Source organism: Macrobrachium rosenbergii, chromosome 13, assembly GCF_040412425.1.
Source record: "Macrobrachium rosenbergii isolate ZJJX-2024 chromosome 13, ASM4041242v1, whole genome shotgun sequence".
NCBI classification, from domain to species: domain Eukaryota; kingdom Metazoa; phylum Arthropoda; class Malacostraca; order Decapoda; family Palaemonidae; genus Macrobrachium; species Macrobrachium rosenbergii.
The window spans coordinates 48,116,112-48,131,928 of NC_089753.1; the positions used below are offsets into that span (position 1 = coordinate 48,116,112).

General features: G+C 32.4%; 1 protein-coding gene across 3 annotated transcripts in view; it reads right to left on the minus strand.

Moving 5' to 3' along the window:
* The window catches only part of spab (space blanket), an 88,897-nt gene that overhangs the window by 17,699 nt on the left and 55,381 nt on the right, over positions 1 to 15,817 (minus strand). For all 3 annotated transcript variants that reach the window (XR_010855133.1, XM_067115438.1, XM_067115437.1), the window contains exon 4: positions 654 to 792. Coding sequence is in view for 2 of the 3 variants with exons in the window: in XM_067115438.1 (XP_066971539.1) it covers positions 654 to 792 (139 nt within the window). In the remaining variant the exon portion in view is untranslated. The remainder of the gene's footprint in view (positions 1 to 653; positions 793 to 15,817) is intronic.

Below are 15,817 nucleotides of genomic sequence, written 5' to 3' on the forward strand. Positions count from 1 at the left end.
TGTGGTAGTCATATTAACCGATATATGCTCTATGGAGTTCGTTTTCCTTAAGGACTTTCTTTAAAGCCATATATACATACATTCAAACATATGCACACATAACAGGCACACACATATATATGTTTATATATGTATTATGTATATATGTATATATATAGTCAGGTAGTTATAATATATATATATATATATATATATATATATATATATATATATATATATATATATATATATATAAATATACATATAGTATATAATTTATATATACAGTTTATATATTATGACTACCGGACGATGGGGACAGATTAGTCTTTGAAAATTTGTAACTTTTGTGGATGAAGACGGTCTCTAATGGAGATTTAATTCACAGAAGTTGCAAGCATTCAAGGACTAATCTGTCCCCATAGTTGTATGATATATATATATATATATATATATATATATATATATATATATATATATATATATATATATATATATATATATATATATATATATATATATATATATATATATCGTATACACACACACATATATACTGCATATATATATATATACACATATACACGCACACACATACTCCCACAAAAACTCCTTGCACAAAACTGGAAGACCAGTTGCTAAACCAACCGAAACAGCACTTCATCATCGCTTACTTCCGTCAAACTCGACGCAGACGTGACCGGTGCAACACTCCTCATTGGCTGTGCAACGGCGCCCCTCACACAGTTGCTCCTCCAGAATCTCCTCGCCAAGCAGAGCCTCCATCAGCTGGTCTCTGGGAGAGACTATCCTCTGCAGAAAGGGAAAACAAACAGAGATGAGACAGAGATCAAGTTTTTTGGGTCAGTGTTACTATGCAGTGGGATGACTGAGGTTACTTATTAATACTTGCATTCTTGGTTCAGAAGTTAAAAAAATGTTAAGAAATCAACGTGGTTGTGACTGAGTTTTTATATATACACATATATTTACATAGTATATATATATATATATATATATATATATATATATATATATATATATAATTTATATATATAATCTCACAAATATTAAGCCTAAATATAAGTGAATATAATAAAATCACGTCTGTACGTGATAAAAAAATCATGTGTGTGTATGTGTATAATATATATATATATATATATATATATATATATATATATATATATATATATATATATATATATATATATATATATATATATATATATATATATATATATATATACGCACGTTTCCTCACAACAGCCTGGTAAACTACATAACTATCAAACATAGCTCCTGAGACGGTACAGCGTAATGCATAAAAACATGCATGTTCGTTAACCTGCAAATTTTTAAAATTACGTAATTACATGGCCAGTATTATTTCTGATTCAGAGGCCCAGAGAAATTTAATGTCGTGGCTTTTATGCATGGAATTTTGAACGAATTAATGGCAATCGTTATTATAACTTTACATATCATTGCGCGATGAGGGCTTCGCAGTTTGCAGTCACAGTAATGGTACACGAGTAGACTGAACGGATACGAGAAATGTGTGCTGAATTTTTTATGTTTGTATACAGTATATGTTACAGGGAATATGTGAAATCCAGGGATTTCACGAAATCCCTACGGAATATGTGAAATGAGCAACTCGTTTAGGAACACTTGATCCCATAGGGCTAGTACTAAAAACGGCGAAACAGTGATTCATCTACATTGTTTCGCTGTGTTTAGTAGGCTACTAGCCCCTGGGTGTTAAATGTATTTCACAGCGTTTAGTACTATCCCCTGGGGGGTTAAATGTATTTCACAGTGTTAAGTACTAACCCCTGAGGGTTCAAATGTCCCTAAGTTCGTTTGATCCCCCAGGGGCTAGTACTAAATATGGCGAAACACATTTGACACCCCAGGGGCTAGTACTAAATACGGCGAAACACATTTGACATCCCAGGGGCTAGCACTAAGCATGGCGAAACAGTGTAGATGAATCACTGTTTCGCCGTGTTTAGTACTAGCCTCCTCGGGGATAAAACGTTCCTAAGAGAATTTGGTCATTTCACCGATACCCTAGGGATTTCGTGAAATTCTTGATTTCAGATATTCCCTGTAACATATATACATATACGAACACATGTATACACACGCACACACACACACACACACACACATATATATATATATATATATATATATATATATATATATATATATATATATATATATATATATATATATATACAGAATATATATATATATATGTATGTATATATACAAATATTATATATATATATATATATATATATATATATATATAATATATACAAATATTATATATATATACACTATATACATATACCCTGTATATAACTATACATCTATATACATATATATATATATATATATATATATATATATATATACATACACATACACACACACACAAAGTTACCCATAATCATACCACCACTTACTCATAAACAAAGCAAATGCGGACTATTTCCCAAAGGAATACAAATACCGAAGGAGCGCAAGCACGCAAAAACAAACTGACAGACAGAGAGAAGCGCGCGCTCGCCTCAAGTATTTCATTCGCCCAATTTATGGTCCGGAAATAACAACATATTCTCGAGCTCCGCCCACCTCTCGGCGCATTTCCTCGGTTCCTTAACTAATTTGTCTAAGGCGGTAATATGACATTTCCTCAAATCGATTTTTGTTTTGCTTGTCCTTGTTTTTTTTTTTTTTTTTTTTGCCTAAAGCTGGTTTTTTGGTGTGATGATATTCTGTGCCTAAGGGGACTGCAGTATCAGGTGAATACACACATATATATATACATGTATATGTACAGTATATATGCATACACACTTATATACATATATATATTATATATATATAAATATATACAACTATGTGTATATATATACTATATATATATATATATATATATATATATATATATATATATATATATATATATATATATATAAAGTATAAAAGCTAAGTAATGGGGAACAAACAAATCAGAATCCAATTGATATCAAATATTTTGTCTTTCATCTTTAATGCTGACGCGTTATTTTACTTTGTTATTGAAACTTACATTAATGCTTTACTTTCCTTTTAAACTTAATAACGCTTGTTCATTGAGAGAAAAGTGTTATAAGTGACGGGAATTTTGTCAATATTCTCCATAAAGTCAAAACAATTAAATTGCCTTAGGAATTTGAACAATATTTAATCAATGCACTAGTAATATGTACTAGGTATTAATAATCACTGTCATAAATTACATGCTAGTGATAATAACTTAATATATGTACTAGGTATTATCACTGTCATAATATACGTACTAGGTATTAATTAACACTGCCCTAATACTGTATGTATACTATGTATTAATATTTAATCCCGTTATCAACCCGAGATTAAAAGACATTTTTAAAGTAAACTTCGACGTCATCCTCTAGAACATTTACATTAAGTAATTACGTAATCAAAGATAAGACCATCTAACATATTCTCGTATGCTGTTTGAACTCGGCGAGTGAAACTACTGAAATGCAAAAACCAAGAGTTTGTGTGAACGTGTGGGTGAACTGTTCTGGATATTCGACGTCAGAAAATAAACTGATTTAAATTCACATTCAACTTGACAGAATCTGTTTTAAAGTTACTGATCTCTCTATTTCAGATACGACTCGGAAGATTTTAAAAAAAGAGTAATCATAATCGTGAACAGAATTCGAAGTAGATTGTGGACATTTAATCTATATTTCATTGTAACAAGGAATTTTAAGCTGAATTAAACTTAAACCAGAGTCAGATTTTAAGATTTTAATATGAATACAATCGTCTATTTTCCTTACTTTTAAAATGAATTGAAACGGATATGATAATTAAAATCGGACGATGTTGTTCTCTCGCTCTGAATATATATACATACAATATATATATATATATATTATATATATATATATATATATATATATATATATATATATATATATATATATATATATATATATATATATAAACTACCTTACTTGTATGAAATATAAATATATGTATATAAACATATTACTCACGTTTCTTCTTAAATACATGTGCAAGAACTTTACTGTGTTGTGCATGCGCATGCGCAAAAGCACACACACATAAAGGTGTGAGACACTCGTGACGAGCTTCAGAAAAGAAAACCCACTTTTATTTTTCAGAAATACACACACCACGGTTAATGAGATTCACATTTAACCTACGTATGATCATTCACACCAAGCACTTTAGAGAGAGAGAGAGAGAGAGAGAGAGGAGGAGGAGAGAGGAGGAGGAGGAGGAGGAGGAGGAGGAGGAGGAGGAGGAGGGGCTGTCAAACGCTCCCCTTTAGGCTGTCAGTTGTATTTGACCTTACTCAAGGAGACCTGGCCACGCCCACCTTGGTTCCCGCCGCTACCTTCAGGGCAAAAACGCCCACATTAATCTCGGGCGTAAGGGTCGTTTCTTTGTAACGGCCCCTCCGCGCTTCTTCTCGCGTTTCTCTGGGTACAGGAGCAGAGACGTATATATATATATCTTCCAAGGGATTCCTACGACCTCATTTCCCTTTGACTTTTCACATTTTTTTTCCAAGAGACGAATCACACACAATCATACGTTGAGTGGAATTGCGCACAGGTATGTTTGCGTAATCGAGTCAAAGATTCGGGTTTCTCTCATTCAAGGAAGATCAAAAGAGAATTTCTAATGTCGTCCTCGAGTCTTATATAGAAGTCGTTCTTTTCTAACTTTTTTCCCTCTTGTATTTTAACGAGAATATATATATATATATATATATATATATATATATATATATATATATATATATATATATATATATATATATATATATATACATACGTACATACACACACACACGACGGAGTTCAGATACGTGGGAGAGCGTGGGTGGTCGGCAGATATGGAGTTTGGTGGAGGAAAGTTGGGACGTGTTTCTCGAATTTCAAGACTTACACAAACACACACACACTTACACGAGTCTGTTCTAATTTATGCTAAGGTAACACACACTAATTAAATTGATAGGTACACCCCATGACGATTTCTCTAGCCTTTGCTAATCAAAGCACCGATGTAAGTACCTAGTGGTTGGTGGACTCTAGTGGATTATCCTATATATGGAAGGTTGATGAATCACTGATTTACTGTGAGTACAAAGCACTTGCAGTTCAAGAGCAGCTCCACACACAAACATATATATATATGTATATATATATCGCATGCATACATACATACATACATATATATATATATATGTATATATATATATATATATATATATATATATATATATATATATATATATATATATATATATATATATATATATATATATATATACACAGATACACCTTCCCTATCTCAGCTGGAAGCAATTTGCTAAAAGATATGAAGTGTAAGCAGCATAATGAACCCGGGAGGCAGGACAGGAAATGAGCTCGCCTCGTAATTTCATACGGTATTAGCATAATGACGATAAAACTCTACGGTCTCATCACGCCGTGTTTCGCCTTCAGGCGCACAGAGCCTCAGAGCGACGTTGTGTAAAAAAAAAAACTTCGGATTAGTTTACATACACACACACACACACACACACACACAAACACATATACTCAGATAATTAAAGCTAACAGTTACGTCGTTTCTACTGTTCAGGGGAATTACTTTGTGCAAGACCTGTTGCATATATACTGTCTGTGTATGTATGTATGTATGTATGTATGTATGTATGTATATATATATATATATATATATATATATATATATATATATATATATATATATATATATAAAATTTACACACACAAACACACACACACATATATATACGTTTTAGTTATATACAAGGATCATTTCATCAATCACTGTTTTTGTTATATCATGTTATTTTGTTATTTTACGATTTTAAGGAAAGAAAATTGAAAATTAAACTACAAATTCGAAATAATTCTCACGAAAACATTAAAAAATAAAAACTGAAATCTTCACGACTGAGTGATCGTATATCAAATTATTATTAAATACCCAAGGCACGCAAGAAATAATAAATTAATATATAAACCTTTACGAACAATTAACAAGAGATCGTATTTTTTTTAATAACAACATTATCACAGAATAATTCAAATGATTACTCTTATTACGGCGTTACAAATCAGCTGATACTTGAATAGAATACAATATAGAATTTAGGCCAAAAGCACGCCCTGGGACCTATGAGGTCATTCAGCGCTGAAAGGGAAATTGCCAGTAAGAAGGTTTGAAAGGTGTAACAGGAGGAAAACCTCGCAGTTGCATTAGGAAACAATTTTTAGAGAGGGCTGAGGAAAGTCAGGTGGAAGGAAGAGAATATGAACGGAGGTACATTAAAAGGAATGAAAGGCGTTGCAGCTAGGTGCCGATGGGATTGCAGAGACTCTTAAGTAATGCCTACAGTGTACCACGTGAGGTGTTGAATGAATATGGAATGATCAGCTTGTTATAATTATAATAACATACACTCATAATCTATATATTCCTGTAGGATCTAACGCCTACCACTGTGACTGCAAGCAGTTAAAAAATGTTGGAGGTCGTAGCTATTATTTTACCATAAAAAATATAAATACTTTTAGTTTAAAAAACATAAATAAAATAGCAAAAACCAAATACGTAATAATAATAATAATAATAATAATAATAATAATAATAATATTATTATTATTATTATTATTATTATTATTATTAATAATACCAATAATAAAACAATTACTCTACAAACTATTCAGTGTTGTTTTATATTGTAGAATAATTCTTTTATTATTATTATTATTATTATTATTATTATTATTATTATTATTATTATTATCATTATTATTATTATTATTATTATTATTACGTATTTGGTTTTTGCTATCTTATTTTTGTGTTTTTAAACTAAAAGTATTTATATTGTTTTTTTATGGTAAAATAATAGCTACCACCTCCGGCATTTTTTAACTGCTTGCAATCACAGTGGTAGGCGTTAGATCCTACAGGAATATACAGATCAGGAGTGCATGTTATAACTATAACAAGCTGGCCATTCAATATTAACTCAGCACCTCACGTGGTGCGCTGTAGGCATTACTTAAGGGTCTTTGCAGTGTCCCTTCGGCCCCTAGCTGCAACCCCTTTCATTCCTTGTACCGTACCTCCGTTCATATTCTCTTTCTTCCATCTGAAAAATAATAATAATAATAATAATAATAATAATAATAATAATAATAATAATAATAATAATAATAATAATAATAATCTTGAAGCGTAGAATCTGTCGTTACCGACTGGCCTGGGCCACGGCTCGTGAGAAATACGAATATTACCTACGAGAGGAATAACAAAGAACCTTAATTACGGGTAAGTGGCAGGTAGGCAGCAGTACAAATTGTAATCATAGATGTTACTACACCTGGAAAATATATCATTTGAAAAGTGCTTTGTGCGTGTGCGTGGCAGAGAGAGAGAGAGAGAGAGAGAGAGAGAGAGAGAGAGAGAGAGAGAGAGAGAGAGAGAGAGAGAGAATTCATAATTGTTCCTCAGTTTTTTCGGAGAGAGTGAAAGAGAGATTGACAACCATTCCTCAACAGATTTTTTTGAGGAGAGAGAGAGAGAGAGAGAGAGAGAGAGAGAGAGAGAGAGAGAGAGAGAGAGAGAGAGAGAGAGAGAGAGAGAATTCATAATTGTTCCTCAGTTTTTTCGGAGAGAGTGAGAGAGAGATTGACTTCCTCAACAGATTTTTCGAGGAGAGAGAGAGAGAGAGAGAGAGAGAGAGAGAGAGAGAGAGAGAGAGAGAGAGAGAGAGAGAGAGAGAGAGAGATTTCTTTACTCCATAATGCCTCCTAAATTAACAGGGTAATTACTACTGCCCTTTACTTATTCATGTATAGACCGTACACTAATTAGTTACCTCAAATCATGCCTTATAATTACAGTTAATTGGGTGTAGAGTACCACGCAGTGAAAGATGAAACACAAGGTTCTTATTTACAAATACAAATAGTTCATACATGATACACATCTGTGTATACATGAACACATACACAAAACTATATACACGCACTTATATACAGTACAGTATATATGTATATATATTATATATACATGTATATATTATATATATATCTATATATATACTGTATGTATATATAAATGTATACACACACACACACACACACACACACATATATATATATATATATATATATATATATATATATATATATATATATATATATATATATATATATATATATATATATATATATATATATATATACCAGACTTACCAGACGGATACCAAGTAGACTGTTTTGCAGAATATGGAATAAGGAAAGAAAGCCTAATGACTGGGAAAAAAAATTATATCAAAGTTACCTCAGTGAATGCGGTAAGTATAGAGGCATTACACTTCCGTTCTGTTGTAATGAAAATGTTCTGTATGGTTACTCTTAACAGGCTGGAGAGAAGTGATACACAGCTTAAGAGAAGAACAAGCTGGTTTCAGAAAGAGAAGGAGTTTCACAAAGGGTGCAACAGTGTATTAAATTTTTACAAATAATCTTCTTAGTAGATGCAAAGGTAATATTGATGGGGTCTTGTAAAATAAATTTTCAGTAAATAGTGGAGTGCTACAAGGGGATATTATATCACCTCTGGTGTTTGTCCTTCTCACAGATTTTATAATAAAAAGATGGTTGTCACTGGAGTAAATGAGAAATCTGACAGGCATAGAATATACAACCAACGCTGTTTTAATTGGAAAAACACACCACAAGATTTACAAAGCCTGCCTAATAGGACGTAACACATATCTAAAGAGATGGAACTCTAAATAACCTTAAGAAAAACCGAAGTAATGAGGACAGAGTAAGCACAAAATGATGAATAAACATCACATGAAGAAAGGATTAATGATGTTGAATCTACCAAATATTCATGAGCAATTATAACCAAAACAAGTTCCCTTAAGTTGTAGTTTAGTCAAAGACTAAAAAGAGGCGAATAAAACAATAAGAAGGTTGAATAAGTTTTGTAAATTAAAGAGATTGAAACTGCATACGAAAGTATGACTACACAAATCCAATAGGATATAGTATTACTATTATTCAGAAAATGAAGAACCCTATTTATATGGAACAAGCCCACCCACAGGGGCCACTGCCTTGAAATTCAAGCTTCCAAAGAATATGGTGTTCATTTGAAAGAAGTAACAGAAGGTAACAGCAAATACAGAAAGAAGAGATCAGTTATCAGAAAAGAAAATTAAAACAAATAAATCAGTTAGATAAAAATGTAAATAAATGATCAAAATACAAGGAGAATTCTACACGGGAATGAATCATGGTACACCAATTAAACTATATCTAAAGATAAAGATTTTGTGAATAAAACTTTAAGATGAATATCACACATCAGATGCAGAACAGAGTTAGAAATGACACCACAGGGGAAATTACAAAACATTAATAATTTTCTTTGTCAAACTCCATCAACCCTATTGCTACTGGTATATGGCATGAAGCATTAAAATAATCTTTTTCAATTATGGTTTCCTCTGATGGCGAATGTCCAATATCTTCTTCCTATCTGAATGAATCTCTGTCACTACAGTTATTCGTCCCAACCAATATCGAAGTCTCGAAAATGTATGGAGTCCCTGTACGGCTTCGTCGGGATTAAATTGACTTGAGGAAGCCATAATAACTGCCAAGTTTTGGGAACCTCATTAATTTGAATTAATGGACGAACTTTTAATCTGATTTCTCTTTTTTAGTCTAATTCTGTGTCAGTGCTTCTCTGTCTATTGAAAGGACCATCCATCTTTCTATATTAAAGTCTGCTGTATAATTATTATGATGGATGATTTAAAATGGCCCCATCTATCTTCCTCTATATTGGCCTATATACAAGTCAAATATATTATCGTTATTGTCTATATACAAGTGTAATATTTTATCATTGTTATTCAAAATGAGTAAACATTTCTATGGAACAATCCTAACAGGTAATTAACATATAAAGTAAAGTAAACATCTAAAGAACAGTTTCCTCCTCTCTCTCTCTCTTTCATTTAAAGTAAACATCCACAGAACAGATTGCCCTTGTTTCTCTCTCTCTCTCTCGTGTAAAGTAAGCATCCACAGAACAGATTGCCCCCACTCTCTCTCTCTCTCGTGTAAACATCCATAGAACAGACTGTCCCCTCTCTCTCTCTCTCTCTCTCTTGTGTAAAGTAAACATCCATAGAACAGATTGTCCTCTCTCTCTCTTTCTCTCTCCTATATAAAATAAACATCCAGAGAACAGATTGTCCTCTCTCTCTCTTTCTCTCTCCTATGTAAAATAAACATCCAGAGAACAGATTGTCTCTCTCTCTCTCTCTCTCTCTCCTTGCCCATTTTTATAAACTTATTGAAATACAATAACTTCCCCGCCCCTTCCTCTATATTCCTTTAGAATTAACTTACGTCATGTTTGTCTTTCTCTACAAACATTATCAGACAGATTACTTGGAAAATTAAAGTGAGCCCTGGAAGCTCACTCTTATAAAGAAAAAATAGTTTGGAGTTATTTGGGTCTTTTTAGGCTTTTTAAGACAATTGTTTATATTAGTTCTGACAAGACTCACAATGATGGTTTTCATATCTGACAGTTTTACAGCATGTCATGTAAATGTATAGGTCAGTATAACGTAGCATTGCACATTGCAGTGCGATATTATTAAATGATTGAATAAATTAATGGGTGTTAAGGCTTCCTCTTCCATTAAATAAATGCAATAAACTTTAACAGAAATACTAACACGGCCCCTTTTTTGCTAAGCTGGCACTGTACAACAAAACTAGTACAACTGCAATATGAAAACTGCAATGAGAGAAGAGGTTTTTCCGAAGGAGAATAACAATAAAACACAAAAAAATTGTTGTGAGATAAAATCACAGTACTTTGAAAATGTAATATGCTTGCATCATTCAATAAATTGAGAAAGAATTTCACTCTGAACCTCCCTGTGACCTTGAATTTATCCAAATGACCCTGGGTCAAAGTCAGGTCAAATCTTCCATGCAACCTTTGTGTCAGATACAGTTCCTGAGAAGAAATCCTGAGAGAGGAATTTTACTCTGCCTCTTTATGTGATCTTGACCTTGTCTAAATGACTTTGTGCAAGTTCGTGACACACCCTCTTGCCCTACGCAACCTTACTACCGGTGTGACCTTGAAGTCATTCAAAGGTCCACGGTTCAGGGATGTGACACTTGCAGTTATCAAGGCAATATTCCTCTACAGTATGAGTTGGCGCAATTCCTTCACTAGAAATATTTGACTCGAACCAGAATTACAGTCTACCTACGCCTGCGACTTTACCAAAATGACCTTGGGTCAAATTGAAGTGTCACTCTCCGATACTAATCAATGCCAGTTCCTGCAACTTGTGTGTTTCAAAACACTTTGCTTTTACCCACCCCTGTTACCTAAATCCATTAAACTCAAGGACACAGTACATTCACTTGCCTTAAAATTCTACAGTAGATGTGGCAGTATGAATGAAGGCTGCGTAAATTTAAATACAAGTACAAAGTGAGCAATTACTGCAACACGACGAGGTAATTGGTGGCTATGATATGTAATCATTATGGAACAGTTGGCAATAAGGGAAATGAAACATGACAGCGATTACACACGTCATCCTGCAAAGTATCAACGATTTTTCTTGATGTGACTACAGAACATTTTACCATTACAAAAAGTAATGATCTATTGTTATTACTGATTTTTTTATTGATTTTTTCCCTCGATGGACAACTTCCTTTGCAAACATGTTTTTTTTTGTATTTTACCTGACTGGCAATCTTCTCGTATCTTACCCAAAGAAAATTTATAAATGGGGCAAAATCAAGTGAATGTGTAGGTAACGAAATTCCACACATGGATATATAAATACATAGATACATGTATACATACATTCATTATATATATATATATATATATATATATATATATATATATATATATATATATATATATATATATATATATATATATATATATATATATATATATATACATACATACGACTGGCAATCTCCTCTTATCCGAATCAAAGAAAATTTATGTAGGACACAAAATCAAGTGAACGTATAGGTAACGTAACACCATACACACATACATACATAAACGATTAGGACCACTAATAACTCAATTTTTGGAATTTGGATGGGTTTAGCTTATCTATTTTTAGTTGGCTTTTTATATTTTGTATTTTAGCTCTATGTATGAATTTCACGCTATTGTATTTCATGCGAAATAAAGCATATATCAGTAATATTCATTATTTTACATACATACATACAGGCATACATACATACAAACATTATGAGGTGTGAATTATTCCCATGTTAACCTACATTCCAAAACCACAAAAAATAATAACAATAATCCTGAAATGTTTCCCCCCCCCACAAACATATGTCAACACATAGAGAAGGAACCTTTTCTCCATCGTAAAACAAAGGGACCCAAAAGCCCCTAGATGAAAGGGGTCCAGAGTTCCCCTTGTTCTTAATTACCTCCCTTTTCACGCCTTCCGAACCTCCATTTGTTTCAATATAACCACATGCTGGCGAACATTAAGTAGTGTGTGGGTTCAGTCGGCACTCTGGTAAGTAAATAATTCGGTGAATTTCGGTGTGTTTAAGGCAGGCTGTAGAGACGTGAAGGAATGAATAACATTTCAGAGGACAAAGACATGGGAAGATAAATTTATATATATATATATATATATATATATATATATATATATATATATATATATATATATATATATATATATATATATATATATATATATATATATTACTAAAAGGACCTCATTCAAACTGGATGGTATCTAATGGAGTTTTATTCACAAAGTTACAAGCTTTCTTGGACAAACAGTTCACATTATCAAGTATCCGTACAATGAGCAAACGCATAGTCCGGCTGTATTTATATCTGTGTGCTGGGTACTTTTAATCCTATAATCGCCTAGCTCTTCCTGTGTGACCTCCACCCTCTCTTGACTTTGGTCTTTCTCTGATCCCTGGTTCCAGATGTCCGTTTTCCGTGCGTTCTCTTGCGTTTTTTCTTCGTTTCCTTGCTACTGTGGAGTTTACGATTTTTCTAGATATACTGTCTTCAAAGCCGTTTCCGGTGTTCCCTGCCATCGTGTTGTTGGCGCAAGTTATGAAGGCGTTCTCTACAACCAGTCTAGATGTTTTGTTGGTGTTCCTGTACAGAAACCTCATATTTTCCCAGTCTATTCTGTGATCATTTTCCCAACAGTGTTTGGCAACTGCCGACGTCTGATTATAATGCCTTATGTTCTGCAGATGTTGTTTGCTTCGCTCTTTACATGATTTGCCAGTTTCGCCATAGTACCCTTCTTCACAGTCTAGACACGCTGCCATATAAACCCCCTCTAATCTCTCCCCCCCTCTACGACTTTTTGTTTGAAGAATTTTACTAATGGCGAAACTGGCAAATCATGTAAAGAGCGAAGCAAACAACATCTGCAGAACATAAGGCATTATAATCAGACGTCGGCAGTTGCCAAACACTGTTGGGAAAATGATCACAAAAATAGACTGGGAAAATATGAGGTTTCTGTACAGGAACACCAACAAAACATCTAGACTGGTTGTAGAGAACGCCTTCATAACTTGCGCCAACAACACGATGGCAGGGAACACCGGAAACGGCTTTGAAGACAGCATATCTAGAAAATCGTAAACCCACAGTAGCAAGGAAACGAAGAAAAACGCAAGAGAACGCACGGAAAACGGACATCTGGAACCAGGGATCAGAGAAAGACCAAGGTCAAGAGAGGGTGGAGGTCACACAGGAAGAGCTAGGCGATTATAGGATTAAAAGTACCCAGCGCACAGATATAAATACAGCCGGACTATGCGTTTGCTCATTGTACGGATACTTGATAATGTGGACTGTTTGTCCAAGAAAGCTTATAACTTTGTGAATAAAAACTCCATTAGATACCATCCAGTTTGAATGAGGTCCTTTTAGTAATTCTACTAATGCACAGAACAATTGTGTATGTGATAAAGTTAATATATATATATATATATATATATATATATATATATATATATATATATATATATATATATATAAATAATAATTATTAATAAACTGAAGGATGGGTAGTTAAAGGCAGATAATACAGAAAGTGAGTACGAGAATGGACCAAGTCTTTTCACACACACACACACACATATATATATACATATATATATATATATATATATATATATATATATATATATATATATATATATATATATATATATATATATATATATATATATATATACAATCATGAAGCTACAAATGTCGTTTAATATCCAATTTACGCTACTTCGGGAGAGTGAATTGGATATTAAACATTTGTAGGTTGACGATTGTACATAAATCACGGTGTGATAAAAATTTCATATATATATATATATATATATATATATATATATATATATATATATATATATATATATATATATATAATTATGTATGCATCACTGTACTTGTAATATATTTCTCCAAAAGTTTCTACTCTGAATTAAACTCTTTTATACATCCTAACATACTGTTCGAATTTCTTACGGAATTTCATTATGCACGATGTTTACGTCTTTTTCCGTCTGACTGTTTAAGGCACAAACAAGACACTTGCCTAATAATTTTTTTTTTCCAGAAAAGAGTTTATCTAAACGTTTAAATAAAAACGTTTATCCAAAGTTTTCGATAAAAGTTGATTTGCAGGGCTCTTAACAAAAGCTGATTGACTTTCAATACTCTTGCAATCGATGTATTAAGTAAACATTTCCCTGGGAGTTTTCGTACAACATATACGGTAGAACTTCCACATAGCCCCACTATCTCGTACTAATATACGAACTCACATTACTAGAGATGCGCTTCATACTTCACCTTTTTCTCATAATGTATGTACATGTGATATGGTTCTTACCCTCAGGAGCTACCTGTCTAAGGTAAAAACAATATATATATATATATGTATATATATATATATATATATATATATATATATATATATATATATATATATATATATATATATATATATATATGAGTGTGTGTGTATATAATGTATATATATATATATATATATATATATATATATATATATATATATATATATATATATATATATATAAATTTGCAGGTTCATACAAAGAGAATAAAATAAAAAACGAGTACTTTCGTGTAATTGCTACACATTTGTACCTTGAAAATGTGTAGCAATTACACAAAAGCACTCTGTACCTAGTTTTTTTATTTTCCACTCCTTCTGGCGAACCTGCAAATCTGATATCACGCGAAAGTGTTGTGATTCCTCTTCATATATATATATATATATATATATATATATATATATATATATATATATATATATATATATATATATATATATCACACATTTATTTTTTTGAGGGGACAGCCTGAAGAGTTATCAATGCAAACTATCACATATAGAAAATAAAAAAACTCTCAACCCTGCTACACCCTCCCAAAACCGTCTGAGAGAGAGAGAGAGAGAGAGAGAGAGAGAGAGAGAGAGAGAGAGAGAGAGAGAGAGAGAGAGAGAGAGATTAAACACAAACTTATTTCAGAAATAATTCTCATACTTGTAAGGAAATTATGCAAGAGAGTGCACTGAGAGGCAAGTTCAATTTGAATTTGA